The sequence below is a fragment of the Oncorhynchus kisutch genome, linkage group LG23 (genome assembly GCF_002021735.2).
Source record: "Oncorhynchus kisutch isolate 150728-3 linkage group LG23, Okis_V2, whole genome shotgun sequence".
In the NCBI taxonomy this organism is placed as follows: domain Eukaryota; kingdom Metazoa; phylum Chordata; class Actinopteri; order Salmoniformes; family Salmonidae; genus Oncorhynchus; species Oncorhynchus kisutch.
In genome coordinates this window covers 48,728,345-48,751,131 of record NC_034196.2, presented here as the reverse complement: position 1 = coordinate 48,751,131, position 22,787 = coordinate 48,728,345, and the positions used below count along the sequence as shown (strand labels likewise).

General features: G+C 47.8%; 1 protein-coding gene across 1 annotated transcript in view; it reads left to right on the top strand.

Annotated features, from left to right (window-relative positions):
• LOC109885060 (ciliary neurotrophic factor receptor subunit alpha-like) overlaps nt 1-22,787 on the top strand; it is a 135,067-nt gene that overhangs the window by 33,749 nt on the left and 78,531 nt on the right. The window contains exon 2 of the mRNA XM_031802358.1: nt 9,815-10,048. Coding sequence (XP_031658218.1) covers nt 9,815-10,048 — 234 coding nt within the window. The remainder of the gene's footprint in view (nt 1-9,814; nt 10,049-22,787) is intronic.

Below are 22,787 nucleotides of genomic sequence, written 5' to 3'. Positions count from 1 at the left end.
TCAGATTTTGTACATTTGAATGCTGCAGTAATTGGACCTAACCTAGCGAGTGAGAGAGATGATTTTTTCGATAGCACGCCCTGATACCAATGACTCAACAGCCCCAGCACGGAGAGAAACACAACTGCTATTTTTCAGGGACTCATAAAGCCCATTTGAATTTCCTGATGCAGCAGGATAATTCTCTGTGACAGGAGAATGATCAAGTTAAGGTCAAACATCTGTATATAGTCATCAAATTGTCATCACAATAGTCTTCACTGTGGTCATCAATATAGTCCTCATGATAGTCATCAATATAGTCCTCATGATAGTCATCAATACAGTCATCATGATAGTCATCAAATCAAATCAAATCAAATGTATTTATATAGCCCTTCGTACATCAGCTGATATCTCAAAGTGCTGTACAGAAACCCAGCCTAAAACCCCAAACAGCAAGCAATGCAGGTGTAGAAGCACGGTGGCTAGGAAAAACTCCCTAGAAAGGCCAATACCTAGGAAGAAACCTAGAGAGGAACCAGGCTATGTGGGGTGGCCAGTCCTCTTCTGGCTGTGCCGGGAGGAGATTATAACAGAACATGGCCAAGATGTTCAAATGTTCATAAATGACCAGCATGGTCGAATAATAATAAGGCATATAGTCATCATTACAGTCATCATGATAGTCATCAATACAGTCATCATGATAGTCGTCAATATAGCCATCAATACAGTCATCAATATAGTAATCAATATGGTCATCAATACAGTCATCAATATAGTCCTCATGATAGTCATCACAGTAGTCATCATGAATAGTCATCAATACAGTCATCATGATAGTCATCAACACAGTCATCAATACAGTCATCAATATAGTCATCAATACAGTCTCATGCTAGTCATCAATACAGCCATCATGATAGTCATCAATACAGTCATCATGATAGTCATCAATACAGTCATCAATACAGTCATCATGATAGCCATCAATACAGTCATCATAATAGTCATCAATACAGTCATCATGAATAGTCATCAATACAGTCATCATGACAGTCATCAATACAGTCATCATGAATAGTCATCAATACAGTCATCGTGATAGTCATAAATATGGTCATCAATACAGTTATCATGACAGTCATCAATATAGTCATCAATATAGTCCTCATGATAGTCATCACAGTAGTCATCATGAATAGTCATCAATATAGTCATCAATACAGTCATCAATATAGTCATCAATATAGTCCTCATGATTGTCATCACAGTAGTCATCATGAATAGTCATCAATACAGTCATCATTATAGTCATCAATACAGTCATCATGATAGTCATCAATACAGTCATCATGATAGTCATCAATACAGTCATCATGATAGTCATCAATACAGTCATCATGATAGTCATCAATACAGTATCATGATAGTCATCAATACAGGCATCATGATAGTCATCAATACAGGCATCATGATAGTCATCAATACAGTCATCATGATAGTCATCAATACAGGCATCATGATAGTCATCAATACAGGCATCATGATAGTCATCAATACAGTCATCATGATAGTCATCAATATGGTCATCAATACAGTCATCAATATAGTCATCAATACAGTCATCAATATAGTCATCAATACAGTCATCAATATAGTCATCAATATAGTCCTCATGATAGTCATCACAGTAGTCATCATGAATAGTCATCAATATAGTCCTCATGATGTTGTGGAGTCTAGTTAGAGTTAAGGGTTTGGTTAGTGTTGTGAATTATGTTGTTGTGGAGTCCAGTTAGGGTTTGGTTAGTGTTGTGAATTATGTTGTTGTGGCGTCTAGTTAGAGTTAAGGGTTTGGTTAGTGTTGTGAATTATGTTGTTGTGGAGTCTAGTTAGGGTTTGGTTAGTGTTGTCAATTATGTTGTTGTGGAGTCTAGTTAGGGTTTGGTTAGTGTTGTGAATTATGTGGTGTGGAGTCTAGTTAGGGTTTGGTTAGTGTTGTGAATTATGTTGTTGTGGCGTCTAGTTAGAGTTAAGGGTTTGGTTAGTGTTGTGAATTATGTTGTTGTGGAGTCTAGTTAGGGTTTGGTTAGTGTTGTGAATTATGTTGGTGTGGAGTCTAGTTAGGATTAAAGGTTTGGTTAGTGTTGCGAATTATGTTGTTGTGGAGTCTAGTTAGTGTTAAAGGTTTGGTTAGTGTTGTGAATTATGTTGGTGTGGAGTCTAGTTAGGGTTTGGTTAGTGTTGTGAATTATGTTGGTGTGGGGTCTAGTTAGGGTTTGGTTAGTGTTGTGAATTATGTTGGTGTGGGGTCTAGTTAGGGTTTGGTTAGTGTTGTGAATTATGTTGGTGTGGAGTCTAGTTAGGGTTTGGTTAGTGTTGTGAATTATATTGTTGTGGAGTCTAGAAGAAGAGTTAAGGGTTTGGTTAGTGTTGTGAATTATGTTGTTGTGGAGTCTAGTTAGGGTTTGGTTAGTGTTGTGAATTATGTTGCTGTGGAGTCTAGTTAGAGTTAAGGGTTTGGTTAGTGTTACATAATGATGCTGATGTTGTTCTACTATGGACAGATAACCAAACCCCCGACGCCCCAGAACCCCTCCTAAACCTAACCCCACAACACCCCAGAACCCCTCCTAAACCTAACCTCACAACACCCCAGAATCCTTCATAAACCTAATCCCCCAACACCCCAGAACCCCTCCTAAACCTAGCCCCACAACACCCCAGAACCACTCCTAAACCTAACCCCACAACGCCCCAGAACCCAGATATCTCCCATGTGTGTTTCCCAGACAGACTAGAGCTGAGCTGAGCTGAGCTGCATATTCCCACATCCCAACATCCCTGCTCAGCCCGTAAAAGTGTATCTCTTCTATGTGAGTTCACCCACTCCCACAGAACAAAACAGAAAGATAGATTGCTGATGGCTATATGAACCCAAACCAACTCACTCCTAAATGTAAAGCATCAATTAAAGCTTTACCCCCTTTTCATCTTCATGTCAGACTGGTTTCCCTTCGCTTCCCTAGTTGAATGGAGCCATGGACCCCCTGTGTTTCTGTACTGCCTTCACAGGGCGGGGGAACTTTATGACTGTGTTTATTCTGCCCCCATTGAAAGGGTTTGTGTGTTTGGTTGAATTTCATCTGCAGCATCCCTCTTGTGGCTCAGCCCAGATATAAGGACGGAGAGGGGGGGGAGAGGTAGGAGAGGAAGGAGAGAGGGAGGGAGGGAGAGAGGAGGGAGAAGAGGAAGGAGAGAGGGACAGAGAGAAGGAGGGAGAAGAGGAAGGAGAGAGGGACAGAGAGAAGGGGGGAGGAGAGGAAGGAGAGAGGAGGGAGAGAAGGAGAGGGCAGGGAGAAGAGGAAGGAGAGAGGGAGGGAGAGAAGGAGGGAGGAGAGGAAGGAGAGAGGGAGGAGAGAGGAAGGAGAGAGGAAGAAAAGGGAGAGTATGAGGAGACAGGAAGGAGAGAAGGAAAGAGGAGGAAGAGAATCAGAGAGGAAGGGGAGGAGGAGAGAGGAAGGAGAGGAAGAGAGAAGAAGGGGAAAGGGAAAGAGAAGGAGAGAGGAAGAGGAGAAGGAAGAGAGAGGAAGGAGAGAAGAGGAGAATGAAGAGAGAGGAAGGAGAGAATGAAAGAGGAGGGAGAGATGGTGAGAAGGAAGAGAAAGGAAGAGAGAATGAGGAGGGAAAGAAGGAGAGGATGACGTTTTGCAGCTGTTTAGAGAGGGAGGGAGGGAGGCAGGGAGAGGGAGAGAGAGAGAGAGAGAGAGATAGAGAACATGTTAATCAGAGCCCTCACTGGAAACAAGGGATACAATGAAGGGATTAGAACACAGGAGGTTGGTGGCACCTTAATTGGGGAGGACAGGCTAGTGGCAATGGCTGGAGCAAAATATGTGGAATGGTATCACATGCATCAAACACATGGGCTCCATTCCAGACATTATTATGAGCCGTCCTCCTCCTCACCAGCCTCCACTGGATTAGACGGAGGGCAAAGTAATGATTTTAGAAGAGAGGAGATGTGAAATATGGTGACCCTGTCTTTCATATGCACAGCTCAGTACATGACTGTTAAACTGGCAATACTGCAGATATATTGCAGCACAGTACAGACATCAGATGTTAAACCACATTTTATGATCCGTTTGTGCTTCTTATTTCTTTGGCAGATGTTTTAATTCAGATTAAAGGGGAGCGTGTTTAAAGGCATACGGATCTGACACACATACTAAAACATTTGTCTTGATGAGTTGTGGGATGTCCAGCAGTAAGTACAGTACCAATCAATAGTTTGGACAGACATTCAAGGGATTCAAGGGTTTTTCTGTATTTTTCTACATTGTAGAATAACAGTGAAGACATCAACACTTTTAAAGAACACATATGGAATCATGTAGTAACCAAAAAAGTGGCAAACAAATCAAAATATATTTTAGATTTTAGATTCTTCAAGGTAGCCACCCTTTGCCTTGATGACAACTTTGCACACTATTGGCATTACCAAAATTCCCAGTACTCTGTATGTCATGGGCTCTCCAACCCTGTTCATGCAGCTACCCAGTACTCTGTATGCCATGGGCTCTCCAACCCTGTTCCTGCAGCTACCCAGTACTCTGTATGTCATGGGCTCTCCAACCCTGTTCCTGCTACCCAGTACTCTTTATGTCATGGGCTCTCCAACCCTGTTCATGCAGCTACCCAGTACTCTGTATGCCATGGGCTCTCCAACCCTGTTCCTGCAGCTACCCAGTACTCTGTATGCCATGGGCTCTCCAACCCTGTTCCTGCTACCCAGTACTCTGCATGCCATGGGCTCTCCTACCCTGTTCCTGCAGCTACCCAGTACTCTGTATGCCATGGGCTCTCCAACCCTGTTCCTGCAGCTACCCAGTACTCTGCATGCCATGGGCTCTCCAGCCCTGTTCCTGTTACCCAGTACTCTGTATGTCATGGGCTCGCAAATCCTGTTCCTGCAGCTACCCAGTACTCTGTATGCCATGGGCTCTCCAACCCTGTTCCTGCTACCCAGTACTCAGCATGCCATGGGCTCTCCAACCCTGTTCCTGCAGCTACCCAGGACTCTGTATGCCATGGGCTCTCCAACCCTGTTCCTGCAGCTACCCAGTACTCTGGATGCCATGGGCTCTCCAACCCTGTTCCTGAAGCTACCCAGTACTCTGTATGTAATGGGCTCTCCAACCCTGTTCCTGCAGCTACCCAGTGCTAAATTTGGGAAACCAAGTGATATCTGCACAGGAACTATGGACCAACAGAATCAATGGACCAACAGAATCAATGGACCAACAGAATCAATGGACCAACAGAATCAATGGACCAACAGAATCAATGAACCAACAGAATCAATGAACCAACTGCATCAATGAACCAACTGCATCACTGAACCAACTGCATCAATGAACCAACAGAACCAATGAACAAACATAATCAATGGACCAACAGAATCAATGAACCAACAGCATCAATGAACCAACAGAACCAATGAATCAACAGAACCAATGAACCAACAGAATCAATGAAACAACTGCATCAATGAAGCAAATGCATCAATGAACCAACAGAATCAATGGACCAACAGAATCAATGAACCAACAATTACTTTGTTTCCAGCCTGTAGCAACACTGAAAGTTAAAAACAAAACAATCAATGCTCTCTTATTTAACCTACACGCGTGTGGTCTGCAAATAAACCAAACAGGTACAAGTAACAAACATTGATTGAAGTGTAGTCAATGTGTTCAGAGTTGGATCATGCCTACATCCAGTAGCCAGGTGAGGAGAGGAGAGGAGAGGTGGGGATTGGGATCAGTCTGCATAACAGTATTTCTTAATCCTGCTCCTGGGAACCCAACGGGGAACACATTGTTTGTTTTTGCCTGAGCACTATACAGCCAATTCAAACCATCCACCCATCAAGTGATGAGGATTTGAATCAGGTGTGCAGTGCTAATTCAAAACCAGTATATCTTCCTCCACTGTCCAATACTGTTCTCAAAACAGTACCTCTTCCTCTACTGTCCCTGTCCCACACTGGTCTCAAACCAGTATATCTTCCTCCACTGTCCCTGTCCCACACTGGTCTCAAACCAGTATATCTTCCTCCACTGTCCCTGTCCACACTGGTCTCAAACCAGTATATCTTCCTCTACTGTCCCTGTCCCACACTGGTCTCAAACCAGTATATCTTCCTCCACTGTCCCTGTCCCACACTGGTCTCAAACCAGTATATCTTCCTCCACTGTCCCTGTCCACACTGGTCTCAAACCAGTATATCTTCCTCTACTGTCCCTGTCCCACACTGGTCTCAAACCAGTATATCTTCCTCCACTGTCCAATACTGGTCTCAAACCAGTATATCTTCCTCCACTGTCCAATACTGTTCTCAAACCAGTATATCTTCCTCCACTGTCCAATACTGGTCTCAAACCAGTATATCTTCCTCCACTGTCCCACACTGGTCTCAAACCAGTATATCTTCCTCTACTGTCCCACACTGGTCTCAAACCAGTATATCTTCCTCTACTGTCCCTGTCCCACACTGGTCTCAAACCAGTATATCTTCCTCCACTGTCCCTGTCCACACTGGTCTCAAACCAGTATATCTTCCTCTACTGTCCCTGTCCCACACTGGTCTCAAACCAGTATATCTTCCTCTACTGTCCCTGTCCCACACTGGTCTCAAACCAGTATATCTTCCTCTACTGTCCCTGTCCCACACTGGTCTCAAACCAGTATATCTTCCTCTACTGTCCCACACTGGTCTCAAACCAGTATATCTTCCTCTACTGTCCCACACTGGTCTCAAACCAGTATATCTTCCTCTACTGTCCCTGTCCCACACTGGTCTCAAACCAGTATATCTTCCTCCACTGTCCCTGTCCACACTGGTCTCAAACCAGTATATCTTCCTCTACTGTCCCTGTCCCACACTGGTCTCAAACCAGTATATCTTCCTCTACTGTCCCTGTCCCACACTGGTCTCAAACCAGTATATCTTCCTCTACTGTCCCTGTCCCACACTGGTCTCAAACCAGTATATCTTCCTCTACTGTCCCTGTCCCACACTGGTCTCAAACCAGTATATCTTCCTCTACTGTCCCTGTCCCACACTGGTCTCAAACCAGTATATCTTCCTCTACTGTCCCTGTCCCACACTGGTCTCAAACCAGTATATCTTCCTCTACTGTCCCTGTCCCACACTGGTCTCAAACCAGTATATCTTCCTCCACTGTCCCACACTGATCTCAAACCAGTATATCTTCCTGTACTGTCCCCGTCCCACACTGGTCTCAAACCAGTATATCTTCCTCCACTGTCCCACACTGATCTCAAACCAGTATATCTTCCTCTACTGTCCCTGTCCACACTGGTCTCAAACCAGTATATCTTCCTGTACTGTCCCCGTCCCACACTGGTCTCAAACCAGTATATCTTCCTCCACTGTCCCACACTGATCTCAAACCAGTATATCTTCCTCTACTGTCCCTGTCCCACACTGGTCTCAAACCAGTATATCTTCCTCTACTGTCCCTGTCCCACACTGGTCTCAAACCAAAATATATTCCTCCACTGTCCCAAAATGGTCTCAAACCAGTATATATTCCTCCACTGTCCCTGTCCCACACTGGTCTCAAACCAGTATATCTTCCTCTACTGTCCCACACTGGTCTCAAACCAGTATATCTTCCTCCACTGTCCCTGTCCCACACTGGTCTCAAACCAATATATATTCCTCCACTGTCCCTGTCCCACACTGGTCTCAAACCAGTATATATTCCTCCACTGTCCCTGTCCCACACTGGTCTCAAACCAGTATATCTTCCTCTACTGACCCACACTGGTCTCAAACCAGTATATCTTCCTCTACTGTCCCTGTCCCAAACCAGTATCTCTTCCTCTACTGCCCCACACTGGTCTCAATCCTTTATATCTTCCTCTACTGTCCCTGTCCCAAACCAGTATCTCTTCCTCTACTGCCCCACACTGGTCTCAATCCTTTATATCTTCCTCTACTGTCCCACACTGGTCTCAAACCAGTATATCTTCCTCCACTGGCCCTGTCCCAAACCAGTATCTCTTCCTCCACTCTCTTTGTCCCAAACCAGTATCTCTTCCTCCACTGTCCCTGTCCCAAACCAGTATATCTTCCTCTACTGTCCCTGTCCCAAACCAGTATATCTTCCTCTACTGTCCCTGTCCCAAACCAGTATATCTTCCTCTACTGCCCCACACTTATACTCCTCTTATACTCCTCAGTCTTGCCTTCGTCGTTCTTCAGTGAGACGAGTTGGTGGCATTGGGGGGTTGTCCTCGGTCTCATTCATCGGAGGCAGGCCTCTCCAGAGGAATACAGAGTGGGGAGAGAGGGATAGATGGGAAGGAGAGAAAGGTATTTATAAATATACATTGAGGAGCCATTGAGCCGTTGAGGAGCTGAGGGGAGGATATTCACGTGGACATGGAAGCGACAGGTGGAGTTGACTCCACACATCTCCTAATTGAACATATCACTGGCATCCCAGCCTTTAAACTAACAGAGAAATACAAGGGCCTGGTGGTTAGTGTCTGTCTCACTGTCCGTCTCACTGTCCGTCTCACTGTCTGTCTCACTGTGTGTCTCACTATGTGTTTCACTGTGTGTCTCACTGTTTGTCTCACTGTCTATCTCACTGTCTGTCACACTGTCCGTCTCACTGTCCGTCACAATGTCTGTCACACTGTCTCTCTCACTGTCTGTCACACTGTCCGTCTCACTGTCCGTCACAATGTCTGTCACACTGTCTGTCTCACTGTCGGTCACTATGTCTATCTCACTGTCTATCTCACTGTCTGTCTCCCTCTCTGTTGAGAAGTATAGGTAATATAGGGCTCAGGAAGCTGTCTCCGTTGCCATCTCTTCTGTCTCACTGTCTGTCTCACTCTCTGTTGAGAAGTATAGGTAATATAGGGCTCAGGAAGCTGTCTCCGTTGCCATCTCTTCTGTCTCACTGTCTGTCTCACTCTCTGTTGAGAAGTATAGGTAATATAGGGCTCAGGAAGCTGTCTCCGTTGCCATCTCTTCTGTCTCACTGTCTGTCTCACTCTCTGTTGAGAAGTATAGGTAATATAGAGCTCGGGAAGCTGTCTCCGTTGCCATCTCTTCTGTCTCACTGTCTGTTGAGAAGTATAGGTAATATAGGGCTCAGGAAGCTGTCTCCGTTGCCATCTCTTCTGTCTCACTGTCTGTCTCACTCTCTGTTGAGAAGTATAGGTAATATAGGGCTCAGGAAGCTGTCTCCGTTGCCATCTCTTCTGTCTCACTGTCTGTCTCACTCTCTGTTGAGAAGTATAGGTAATATAGGGCTCAGGAAGCTGTCTCCGTTGCCATCTCTTCTGTCTCACTCTCTGTTGAGAAGTATAGGTAATATAGGGCTCAGGAAGCTGTCTCCGTTGCCATCTCTTCTGTCTCACTCTCTGTTGAGAAGTATAGGTAATATAGGGCTCAGGAAGCTGTCTCCGTTGCCATCTCTTCTGTCTCACTGTCTGTCTCACTCTCTGTTGAGAAGTATAGGTAATATAGGGCTCAGGAAGCTGTCTCCGTTGCCATCTCTTCTGTCTCACTGTCTGTCTCACTCTCTGTTGAGAAGTATAGGTAATATAGGGCTCAGGAAGCTGTCTCCGTTGCCATCTCTTCTGTCCCACGGCTACAGCACTGTGCTCCCAGTTCACCCCCGACAAGCTGACATAGTAACAGTAACAGTCTAGTAACAGTCTAGTAACAGTCTAGTAATAGTGTAGTAACAGTTTCCTGCTCCTCTCTCCTCTCTAGGGGCCAGTATTCAGTATGAGCGTATGGATGGGGACGTGACTATGCAGTGTGGCTCTCTGGACAGCGATGCCAGCGTGACATGGAAGGTAAACGGGACAGACGTGAAGGCACACCACCGGGAGGAGGGGTCTAGACTCATACTGATGGAGGTGGACCTCTCAAACAATGGACTTTACAGCTGCTTTCAGAACCCCAATGGAGAACGACGGGACCAGATCAACCTGCGCATCGGAAGTAAGTTTGAATGACCATCATATCCCTCTCTCTTTCTCTGCACATGGGCAGTGAGTTCTAATGACCATCATTTCCCACTCTCTTTCTCTGCACATGGGCAGTGAGTTCTAATGACCATCATTTCCCTCTCTCTTTCTCTGCACATGGGCAGTGAGTTCTAATGACCATCATTTCCCTCTCTCCTTCTCTGCACATGGGCAGTGAGTTCTAATGACCATCATTTCCCTCTCTCTTTCTCTGCACATGGGCAGTGAGTTCTAATGACCATCATTTCCCTCTCTCTTTCTCTGCACATGGGCAGTGAGTTCTAATGACCATCATTTCCCTCTCTCTTTCTCTGTACATGGGCAGTGAGTTCTAATGCTCTCTCCTTCCCTCTCTCCCTTCCGCCATTGGCAGTGAGTTCTAAGGCTCTCCTACTCTCTCCCTCCATCCATTGGCAGTGAGTTGTAGTAATGACAATCTTCTCTTTTCTCTCTCTCTGCTCTAAATAGTGAGAGATGTTCTCTCTCTGACCTGTGGTTGGTCTGTGTTGGTCTGTCTATTCTATGACCAGGCATCCTGGCTCTGACACACTCACAGCAGTCTGGCGCTGTTTCACACCTGAACAGCTTGTCTGGATGCACCCAGCTGAGTATTTTCAGACCCTCATTAATAACAATAGATGGCATCTTCTGACACTCCCTCCCACCCTTTCACCCTCCCTCCCATCACCCCCTCCATCCCTTTCACCCTCCCTCCCATTACCCCTCCCTCCCATTCTCCCATTACCCTTCCATCCCTTTCACCCTCCCTCCCATTCTCCCATTACCCCTCTCTCCCCATTCTCCCATTACCCCTCCATCCCTTTCACCCTCCCTCCCATTCTCCCATTACCCCTCCATCCCTTTCACCCTCCCTCCCATTCTCCCATTACTCCTCCCTCCCATTCTCCCATTACCCCTCCCTCCCATTCTCCCATTACCCCTCCATCCCTTTCACCCTCCCTCCCATTCTCCCATTACCCCTCCATCCCTTTCACCCTCCCTCCCATTCTTCCATTACCCCTCCATCCCTTTCCCCCTCCCTCCCATTCCGCATCCCTCCCTTTCCCTCTCCCTCAATCCCTACCCCCTCCCTCCCTTTCCCCCTCAATCCCTTCCCCCTCCCTACCTTTCCGCATTCCGCCCATTCCCCCCATTCCCCCTTTCTCCACCCCCCCCCTTTCCTCCTACCTGTGGGATGTGGGTTGTTTTAACAGGACAGTGAGACTGATGGAGGGATGTGGGTTAATATCTATATATATATAGAGTATATCTTCATACTTCCATTCATTTGTATGGGTCACATTCAGATGAAGATTTAATATCATTATATTTCTCCAGTTTTAGCTTCTAATTTTAAAAATTAATCTCTCCAGAAATAAGTCTCTCACTGTTGCCTCCTGTTATAGACCCCCCTCAGCTCCCAGCTCTGCCCTGGACACCATATGTGAATTGATTTCCCCCATCTGTCTTCAGAGTCCTTTCTACTAGGTGACCTATTCTGGGATATGCTTAAAACCCCGGGCCGCCCTGCAATCTAAGCTAGATGCCCTCAATCTCACACAAATTATCAAGGAACCCACCAGGTACAACCCTAAATCCGTAAACATGGGCACCCTCATAGATATTATCCTGACCAACTTACCCTCCAAATACATCTCTGCTGTCTTCAACCAAGATCTCAGCGATCACTGCCTCATTGCCTGCATCCATAATGGGTCCGCAGTCAAACGACCTCCACTCATTACTGTCAAACGCTCCCTGAAACACTTCAGCGAGCAGGCCTTTCTAATCGACCTGGCCGGGGTATCCTGGAAGGATATTGACCTCATCCCATCAGTAGAGGATGTATGGCTGTTCTTTAATAACCCTTTAAAAACATGTTGAACTAAGAATAGATGTAGCCATTGGTTCACTCCAGACCTGACTGCCCTCGACCAGCACAAAAACATCTTGTGGTATACTGCACTAGCATCGAATATTCCCCGCGATATGCAACTTTTCAGGGAAGTCAGGAACCAATACACACAGTCAGGCAGGAAAGCAAAGGCTAGCTTTTCCAAAAAGAAATGCGCATCCTGCATGTGCATTTGTGCATCCAAATGTGCATCCAAAAAGTTCTGGAACACTGCAAAGTCCATGGAGAACAAGAGCACCTCCTCCCAGCTGCCCACTGCACTGAAAATAGAAAACACTGTCACCACCGATGAATCCACGATAATCGAGAATTTCAGGAAGCATTTTTCTACTGCTGGCCATGCTTTCCTCCTGGCTACCCCAACCACGGCCAACAGCTCCGCACCCCCCGCAGCTACTTGCCCAAGCCTCCCCAGCTTCTCCTTCATCCAAATCCAGGTAGCAGATGTTTCTAAAATGACTTCCTCACCTTGTTCACCAACTACTTTAGAGTTCAGTGTGTCAAATCGCAGGGCCTGTTGTCTGGACCTCTGGCAGTCTCTATGGGGGCTCTTTTCTCTGTATATATCAATGATTTCTGTCATGTATTGTCATATTATGTCTTGTTCCTGTTCTTTCTCTTCACTCCGTTTCCCTCTGCTGGTCGTATTAGGTTACCTTCTCTTCCTCTCCTTCCCCCAGCTGTTCCTCATCTTCTCTAACTACCTCGTTCACTCTTTTCCCACCTGTTCCCTTTTTCCCTTTGATTAGGTCTCTATTTCTCTCTCTGTTCCTGCTTCTTTCTTTGTCAGATTCTCGTTTGAGTTTCTCATGCCAGAACCAAACTATCGTCTTGTTTGCTTCACCCTTGTCCCATCCTGTCGGAATCTGCCTGTTCTTCTGATGCTACGTGTGATCAGGTACCTCTGTCCGCTACGACCCGCGCCTACCCAGAGAGACCAGCAGTCTGTCGCCGCAACCCAGCTATTCTCCTCTGCTGCTAAGAAGGGGACTCTTTTGTAAATATCAGAAGGACTTTCTGTTTCATTTGTCGCCCTCTCTGAGGGTTGTCTATTTTGCAATTTTTCTACATCTGAAGAGGATCTATGTCTTCCCTGTGTTTTTACATTAAAGGACTCTGTTTTTGTTAAACCGCTTTTGGGTCCTCACTCAAGTTCACAACAGAAGAATCTGACCAAGAATGGACCCAGCGATTTCGGATCCTTTCCACTCAGCCGTCGAGATCCAGGGAGCGATGCTAGGCAGACACGAGCAGGAATTGTCTGTTGCTCGACATGCCGTTGAGATCTTGACCGCCCAAGTCTCCGACCTCACAAGACAGGTTCACCATCTCCGCCTCGATCCACCGGCCACTTCCAGGGCTTCCGAATCTCCGGAGCCCAGAATCAATAACCCGCCGTGTTACTCTGGGGAGGCCACTGAATGCCGCTCGTTCCTCACCCAGTGTGATATTGTGTTTTCTCTCCAGCCCAACACTTACTCCAGGAGCACAGCTCGTATCGCCTACGTCATATCTCTCCTTACTGGACGGGCTCGTGAGTGGGGCACGGCTATCTGGGAGGCGAGGGCTGAGTGTACTAACCAGTATCAGGACTTTAAGGAGGAGATGATACGGGTTTTTGATCGTTCTGTTTTTGGGGAGGAAGCTTCCAGGGCCTGGCTTCCCTATGTCAAGGTAATCGATCCATAACAGATTACTCTATTGAGTTTCGCACTCTTGCTGCCTCCTGTGACTGGAACGAGCCAGCTTTGCTCGCTCGTTTTCTGCAGGGTCTCCGCGCTGAGGTAAAGGATGAGATTCTCTCCCGGGAGGTTCCCTCCAGCGTGGATTCCTTGATTGAACTCGCTATTCGCATAGAGCGACGAGTTGATCTTCGTCACCGAGCTCGGGGAAAGGAGCTCGCGTTCTCCGTTGCCCCCCTCTCCGCATCACTACCATCTTCCTCCGCCGGCTCGGGTGCTGAGCCTATGCAGCTGGGGGGTATCCGCATCTCGACTAAGGAGAGGGAACGGAGAATCACCAACCGCCTCTGTCTCTATTGCGGTTCCGCTGGTCATTTTGTCACTTCATGTCCAGTAAAAGCCAGAGCTCATCAGTAAGAGGAGGGCTACTGGTGAGCGCTACTACTCTGGTCTCTCCTTCAAGATCCTGCACTACCTTGTCGGCCCATCTACGCTGGACCGGTTCGTCAGCTTCCTGCAGCACCTTGATAGACTCTGGGGCGGAGGGCTGCTTTATGGACGAGACCTGGGCTCGGGAACATGACATTCCTCTCAGACAGTTAAAGGAGCCCACGGCCTTGTTCGCTCTGGATGGGAGTCCTCTCCCCAGGATTCAGCGTGAAACGCTACCTTTAACCCTCACTGTCTCTGGTAATCATAGCGAAACCATTTCTTTTTTAATTTTTCGTTCACCTTTTACACCTGTTGTTTTGGGTCATCCCTGGCTAGTTTGTCATAATCCTTCTATTAATTGGTCGAGTAATTCTATCCTCTCCTGGAACGTCTCTTGTCATGTGAAATGTTTAATGTCTGCTATCCCTCCTGTTTCCTCTGTCTCTTCTTCACAGGAGGAGCCTGGTGATTTGACGAGGGTGCCGGAGGAATATCATGATCTGCGCACGGTGTTCAGTCGGTCCAGGGCCACCTCTCTTCCTCCGCACCGGTCGTATGATTGTAGTATTGATCTCCTTCCAGGAACCCCCCCCCGGGGTAGACTATACTCTCTGAGTAAGGCTCTCGAAGACTATTTGTCTGTAGCTCTCGACGCCGGTACCATAGTCCCCTCCTCCTCTCCCGCCGTAGCGGGGTTTTTTTTTGTTAAGAAGAAGGACGGGTCCCTGCGCCCCTGCATAGATTATCGAGGGCTGAATGACATAACAGTTAAGAATCGTTATCCGCTTCCTCTTATGTCTTCAGCCTTCGAGATCCTGCAGGGAGCCAGGTTTTTCACTAAGTTGGACCTTCGTAACGCTTACCATCTCATGCGCGTCAGGGAGGGGGACGAGTGGAAAACGGCGTTTAACACTCCGTTAGGGCACTTTGAATACCGGGTTCTTCCTTTCGGCCTCGCAAACGCTCCAGCTGTCTTTCAGGCATTAGTAAATGACGTCCTGAGAGACATGCTGAACATCTTTGTTTTCGTCTACCTTGACGATATCCTGATTTTTTCACCGTCACTCCAGATTCATGTTCAGCACGTTCGACGTGTCCTCCAGCGCCTTTTAGAGAATTGTCTTTATGTGAAGGCTGAGAAGTGCACTTTTCATGCCTCCTCCGTCACATTTCTCGGTTCTGTTATTTCCGCTGAAGGCATTAAGATGGATCCCGCTAAGGTCCAAGCTGTCATTGATTGGCCCGTTCCTAAGTCACGCGTCGAGCTGCAGCGCTTTCTCGGCTTCGCGAATTTCTATCGTCGTTTCATCCGTAATTTTGGTCAGGTGGCAGCTCCCCTCACAGCCCTTACTTCTGTCAAGACGTGCTTTAAGTGGTCCGATTCCGCCCAGGGAGCTTTTGATCTTCTCAAGAATCTCTTTACATCCGCACCTATCCTTGTTACACCTGACGTCTCTAGACAGTTCGTTGTCGAGGTTGACACGTCAGAGGTGGGCGTGGGAGCCATTCTTTCTCAGCGCTCCCTCTCTGACGACAAGGTCCACCCTTGCGCGTATTTTTCTCATCGCCTGTCGCCGTCGGAACGTAACTATGATGTGGGAAACCGCGAACTGCTCGCCATCCGCTTAGCCCTAGGCGAATGGCGACAGTGGTTGGAGGGGGCGACCGTTCCTTTTGTCGTTTGGACTGACCATAGGAACCTTGAGTACATCCGTTCTGCCAAACGACTTAATGCGCGTCAGGCTCGTTGGGCACTGTTTTTCGCTCGTTTCGAGTTCGTAATTTCTTATCGTCCGGGCTCTAAGAACACCAAGCCTGATGCTTTATCTCATCTCTTCAGTTCTTCAGTAGTCTCCACCGACCCCGAGGGGATTCTCCCTGAGGGGCGTGTTGTCGGGTTGACTGTCTGGGGAATTGAGAGGCAGGTAAAGCAAGCACTCACTCACACTCCGTCGCCGCGCGCTTGTCCTAGGAACCTTCTTTTCGTTCCCGTTCCTACTCGTCTGGCCGTTCTTCAGTGGGCTCACTCTGCCAAGTTAGCCGGCCACCCCGGCGTTCGGGGTACGCTTGCTTCCATTCGCCAGCGTTTTTGGTGGCCCACTCGGGAGCGTGACACGCGTCGTTTCGTGGCTGCTTGTTCGGTCTGCGCGCAGACTAAGTCCGGTAACTCCCCTCCTGCCGGCCGTCTCAGACCGCTTCCCATTCCCTCTCGACCGTGGTCTCACATCGCCTTAGATTTTATCACCGGACTGCCTTCGTCAGCGGGGAAGACTGTTATTCTTACGGTTGTCGATAGGTTCTCTAAGGCGGCTCATTTTATTCCCCTCGCTAAGCTTCCTTCTGCTAAAGAAACGGCACAAATCATCATCGAGAATGTTTTCAGAATTCATGGCCTTCCGTCAGACGTCGTTTCGGACAGGGGTCCGCAATTCACATCTCAATTTTGGAGGGAGTTTTGCCGTTTGATTGGAGCTTCCGTCAGTCTCTCTTCCGGCTTTCACCCTCAGTCTAACGGTCAAGCAGAACGGGCCAATCAGACTATTGGTCGCATCTTACGCAGTCTTTCTTTTCGTAACCCTGCGTCTTGGTCAGAACAGCTCCCCTGGGCAGAATACGCCCACAACTCGCTTCCTTCGTCTGCGACCGGTCTATCTCCTTTTCAGAGTAGCCTCGGGTACCAGCCTCCGCTGTTCTCGTCTCAGCTCGCCGAGTCCTGCGTCCCCTCCGCTCAGGCTTTTGTCCAACGTTGTGAGCGCACCTGGAAGAGGGTCAGGTCTGCACTTTGCCGTTATAGGGCGCAGACTGTGAGAGCCGCTAATAAGCGTAGAACTAAGAGTCTTAGATATTGTCGCGGTCAGAGAGTATGGCTCTCCACTCAAAACCTTCCCCTTAAGACAGCTTCTCGCAAGTTGACCCCGCGGTTCATTGGTCCGTTCCGTATTTCTCAGATCATTAATCCTGTCGCAGTGCGACTTCTTCTCCCGCGATATCTTCATCGCGTCCACCCGGTCTTCCATGTCTCCTGTGTTAAGCCCGTTCTTCGCACCCCCGCTCGTCTTCCCCCCCCCCCATCCTTGTCGAGGGCGCACCTATCTACAGGGTCCGTAAGATTTTGGACATGCGTCCTCGGGGCCGTGGTCATCAGTACCTAGTAGATTGGGAGGGGTACGGTCCTGAGGAAAGGAGTTGGGTTCCCTCTCGGGACGTGCTGGACCTTTCGCTGATCGATGATTTCCTCCGTTGCCGCCAGGTTTCCTCCTCGAGTGCGCCAGGAGGCGCTCGGTGAGTGGGGGGGTACTGTCATGTATTGTCATATTATGTCTTGTTCCTGTTCTTTCTCTTCACTCCGTTTCCCTCTGCTGGTCGTATTAGGTTACCTTCTCTTCCTCTCCTTCCCCCAGCTGTTCCTCATCTTCTCTAACTACCTCGTTCACTCTTTTCCCACCTGTTCCCTTTTTCCCTTTGATTAGGTCTCTATTTCTCTCTCTGTTCCTGCTTCTTTCTTTGTCAGATTCTCATTTGAGTTTCTCATGCCAGAACCAAACTATCGTCTTGTTTGCTTCACCCTTGTCCCATCCTGTCGGAATCTGCCTGTTCTTCTGATGCTACGTGTGATCAGGTACCTCTGTCCGCTATGACCCGCGCCTACCCAGAGAGACCAGCAGTCTGTCGCCGCAACCCAGCTATTCTCCTCTGCTGCTAAGAAGGGGACTCTTTTGTAAATATCAGAAGGACTTTCTGTTTCATTTGTCGCCCTCTCTGAGGGTTGTCTATTTTGCCATTTTTCTACATCTGAAGAGGATCTATGTCTTCCCTGTGTTTTTACATTAAAGTACTCTGTTTTTGTTAAACCGCTTTTGGGTCCTCACTCAAGTTCACAACAGATTTCGCTCTTGCTGCTGGTGATTCCTTGATCCACCTCCAAGCATACGACACCATACTGTATACATCTGGCCCTTCTATGGACACTAACCTCCAAACGAGCTTCAATGCCATACAACACTCCTTCTGTGGCCTTCAACTGCTCTTAAACGCTAGTAAAACTAAATGCATGCTCTTCATCCGATCGCTGCCTGCACCCACCCGCCGACTAGCATCGCTACTCTGATCTACAAATACGTAGATATCTGGCTAGACTGTAAACTCTCCTTCCAGACTCATATTAAGCATCTCCCATCCAAAATTAAATCTAGAAACTGCTTCCTATTTCGCAACAAAGCCTCCTTCACTCACACAGCCAAACATACCCTCGTAAAACTGACTATCCTACCGATCCTCGACTTCGGCGATGTCATTTACAAAATAGCCTCCAACACTCTACTCAGCAAACTGGATGCAGTCTATCACAGTTCCATCCGTTTTGTCACCAAAGCTCCATATACTACCCACCACTGTGACCTGTATGCTCTTGTCGGCTGGCCCTGGCTACATATTCATTGCCAAACCCACTGGCGCCAGGTCATCTATAAGTCTTTGCTAGGTAAAGCTCCGCCTTGTCTCAGCTCACTGGTCACCATAACAACACCCACCCGTAGCATGCGCTCCAGCAGGTGTATCTCACTGGTCACCCCCAAAGCCAACACCTACTTTGGCCACCTTTCCTTCCAGTTCTCTGCTGCCATTGACTAGAACAAATTGCAAAAATTGCTGAAGTTTGAGACTAATATCTTATCTTCCTCACTAACTTCAAACATCAGCTATCTGAGCTGCTTACCGATTGCTGCAGCTGTACATGGCCCATCTGTAAATAGCTCATCCAACTACCTACCTCATCCCCATATTGTTTTTATTTACTTTTTTTGCTCTTTTGCACACCGTATCTCTACTTGCACATCATCTGCACATCTATCACTCCAGTGTTAATTTGTTAAATTGTAATTAATTTGCCACTATGGCCTATTTATTGCCTTACCTCCTTACTCAATTTTCACACACTGTATATAGACTTTTCTAATGTGTTACTGACTGTACGTTTGTTTATGTGTAACTCAGTGTTGTTGTTTTTGTCGCACTGCTTTGTTTTATCTTGACCAGGTCGCATTTGTAAATGAGAACTTGTTCTCAACTGGTCAAATAAAGGTGAAATAAAATAAATAAAAACGTGTATGGGTTACCTTCAGATGAAGGTTAATTATCTATATAAATCTCAATTCTTCCATTCATTTGTATGGGTTAATTATAACTCTTCCGGCGCCAACAGAGATAGCCGCCTCGCTTCGCGTTCCTAGGAAACTATGCAGTTTTTAGTTTTTTTACATGTTATTTCTTACATTAGTACCCCAGGTCATCCTAGGTTTCATTACATACAGTCGAGAAAAACTACTGAATATAAGATCAGCGTCAACTCACCATCAGTACGACCAAGAATATGTTTATCGCGACGTGGATCCTGTGTTCTGCCTCTCAAACAGGACAACGGAATGGATCCCATGCAGCGACCCAAAAAAACGACTCCGAAAAAGAGGGAAACGAGGCGGTCTTCTGGTCAGACTCCGGAGACGGGCACATCGTGCACCACTCCCTAGCATTCTTCTCGCCAATGTCCAGTCTCTTGACAACAAGGTTGATGAAATCCGAGCAAGGGTAGCATTCCAGAGGGACATCAGAGACTGTAACGTTCTTTGCTTCACGGAAACATGGCTCACTGGAGAGACACTATCGGAGGCGGTGCAGCCAGCGGGTTTCTCCACGCATCGCGCCGACAGAAGCAAACATCTTTCTGGTAAGAAGAGGGGCGGGGGCGTATGCCTTATGGCTAACGAGACATGGTGTGATGAAAGAAACATACAGGAACTCAAATCCTTCTGTTCACCTGATTTAGAATTCCTCACAATCAAATGTAGACCGCATTATCTACCAAGAGAATTCTCTTCGATTATAATCACAGCCGTATATATCCCCCCCAAGCAGACACATCGATGGCTCTGAACGAACTTTATTTGACTCTTTGCAAACTGGAATCCATTTATCCGGAGGCTGCATTCATTGTAGCTGGGGATTTTAACAAGGTTAATCTGAAAACAAGACTCCCTAAATTTTATCAGCATATCGATTGCGCAACCAGGGGTGGAAAAACCTTGGATCATTGTTACTCTAACTTCCGTGACGCATATAAGGCCCTGCCCCGCCCTCCTTTCGGAAAAGCTGACCACGACTCCATTTTGTTGATCCCTGCCTACAGACAGAAACTAAAACAAGAGGCTCCCACGCTGAGGTCTGTCCAACGCTGGTCCGACCAAGCTGACTCCACACTCCAAGACTGCTTCCATCACGTGGACTGGGATATGTTTCGTATTGCGTCAGATAACAATATTGACGAATACGCTGATTCGGTGTGCGAGTTCATTAGAACGTGCGTTGAAGATGACGTTCCCATAGCAACGATTAAAACATTCCCTAACCAGAAACCGTGGATTGATGGCAGCATTCGCGTGAAACTGAAAGCGCGAACTACTGCTTTTAATCAGGGCAAGGTGACTGGTAACATGACCGAATACAAACAGTGCAGCTATTCCCTCCGCAAGGCTATCAAACAAGCTAAGCGTCTGTACAGAGACAAAGTAGAATCTCAATTCAACGGCTCAGACACAAGAGGCATGTGGCAGGGTCTACAGTCAATCACAGACTACAAGAAGAAATCCAGCCCAGTCACGGACCAGGATGTCTTGCTCCCAGGCAGACTAAATAACTTTTTTGCCCGCTTTGAGGACAATACAGTACCACTGACACAGCATGCAACGAAAACATGCGGACTCTCCTTCACTGCAGCCGAGGTGAGTAAGACATTTAAACGTGTTAACCCTCGCAAGGCTGCAGGCCCAGACGGCATCCCCAGCCGCGCCCTCAGAGCATGCGCAGACCAGCTGGCCGGTGTGTTTACGGACATATTCAATCAATCCCTATACCAGTTTATACAAGCAAACAAGAAAATGCTGACCCAAAGGCGGCTCTTCTAGTAGCCGGGGACTTTGATGCACCTCCCTCTGCAACTGGCTCCTGGACTTCCTGACGGGTCACCCCCAGGTGGTAAGGGTAGTTGACAGCACATCCGGCATGCTGATCCTCAACACAGGGGCCCCTCAGGGTGCGTGTGCAGCCTCCTCCTGTACTCCCTGTTCACTCATGACTGCAAAGCCTGGCACGACTTCAACACCATCATTACATTTGCCGATGACACAGTGGTAGGCCTGACCACCGACAACAACGAGACAGCCTATAGGGAGGAGGTCAGAGACCTGACCGTGTGGTGCAAGGACAACAACCTCTCCCTCAATGTGATCAAGACAATGGAGATGATTGTAGACTACAGGAAAAACAGGACCGAGCACGTCCCCATTCTCATCGACGTGGCTGCAGTGGAGCAGGTCGAGAGTTTCAAGTTCCATGGTGTCCACATCACCAACAAACTAACATGGTCCAAGCACACCATTATGTCATGAAGCGGGCACGGCAAAACCTATTTCCCCTCAGGAGACTGAAAAGATTTGGCATGGGTCCTGAGATCCTCAAAAGGTTCTACAGCTGCAGCATCGAGAGCATCCTGACCGGTTGCATCGCTGCCTGGTATGGCAACTGCTCAGCCTCTGAGCGCAAGGCATTACATGCGCAGATCAGCTGGCTGGTGTGTTTACGGACATATTCAATCAATCCCTATCCCAGTCTGTTGTTCCCACATGCTTCAAGAGGGCCACCATTGTTCCTGTTCCCAAGAAAGCTAAGGTAACTGAGCTAAACGACTACCGCCCCGTAGCACTCACTTCCGTCATCATGAAGTGCTTTGAGAGACTAGTCAAGGACCATATCACCTCCACCCTACCTGACACCCTAGACCCACTCCAATTTGCTTACAGCCCAAATAGGTCCACAGACGATGCAATCTCAACCACACTGCCCTAACCCATCTGGACAAGAGGAATACCTATGTGAGAATGCTGTTCATCGACTACAGCTCGGCATTCAACACCATAGTACCCTCCAAGCTCGTCATCAAGCTCGAGCCCCTGGGTCTCGACCCCGCCCTGTGCAACTGGGTACTGGACTTCCTGACGGGCCGCCCCCAGGTGGTGAGGGTAGGCAACAACATCTCCACCCCACTGATCCTCAACACTGGGGCCCCACAAGGGTGCGTTCGGAGCCCTCTCCTGTACTCCCTGTTCACCCACGACTGCGTGGCCACGCACGCCTCCAACTCAATCATCAAGTTTGCGGACGACACAACAGTGGTAGGCTTGATTACCAACAATGACGAGACGGCCTACAGGCAGGAGGTGAGGGCCCTCGGAGTGTGGTGTCAGGAAAATAACCTCACACTCAACGTCAACAAAACTAAGGAGATGATTGTGGACTTCAGGAAACAGCAGAGGGAACACCCCCCTATCCACATCGATGGAACAGTAGTGGAGAGGGTAGCAAGTTTTAAGTTCCTCAGCATACACATCACAGACAAACTGAATTGGTCCACTCACACAGACAGCATCGTGAAGAAGGCGCAGCAGCGCCTCTTCAACCTCAGGAGGCTGAAGAAATTCGGCTTGTCACCAAAAGCACTTGTCACAGATGCACAATCGAGAGCATCCTGTCGGGCTGTATCACCGCCTGGTACGGCAACTGCTCCGCCCACAACCGTAAGGCTCTCCAGAGGGTAGTGAGGTCTGCACAACGCATCACCGGGGGCAAACTACCTG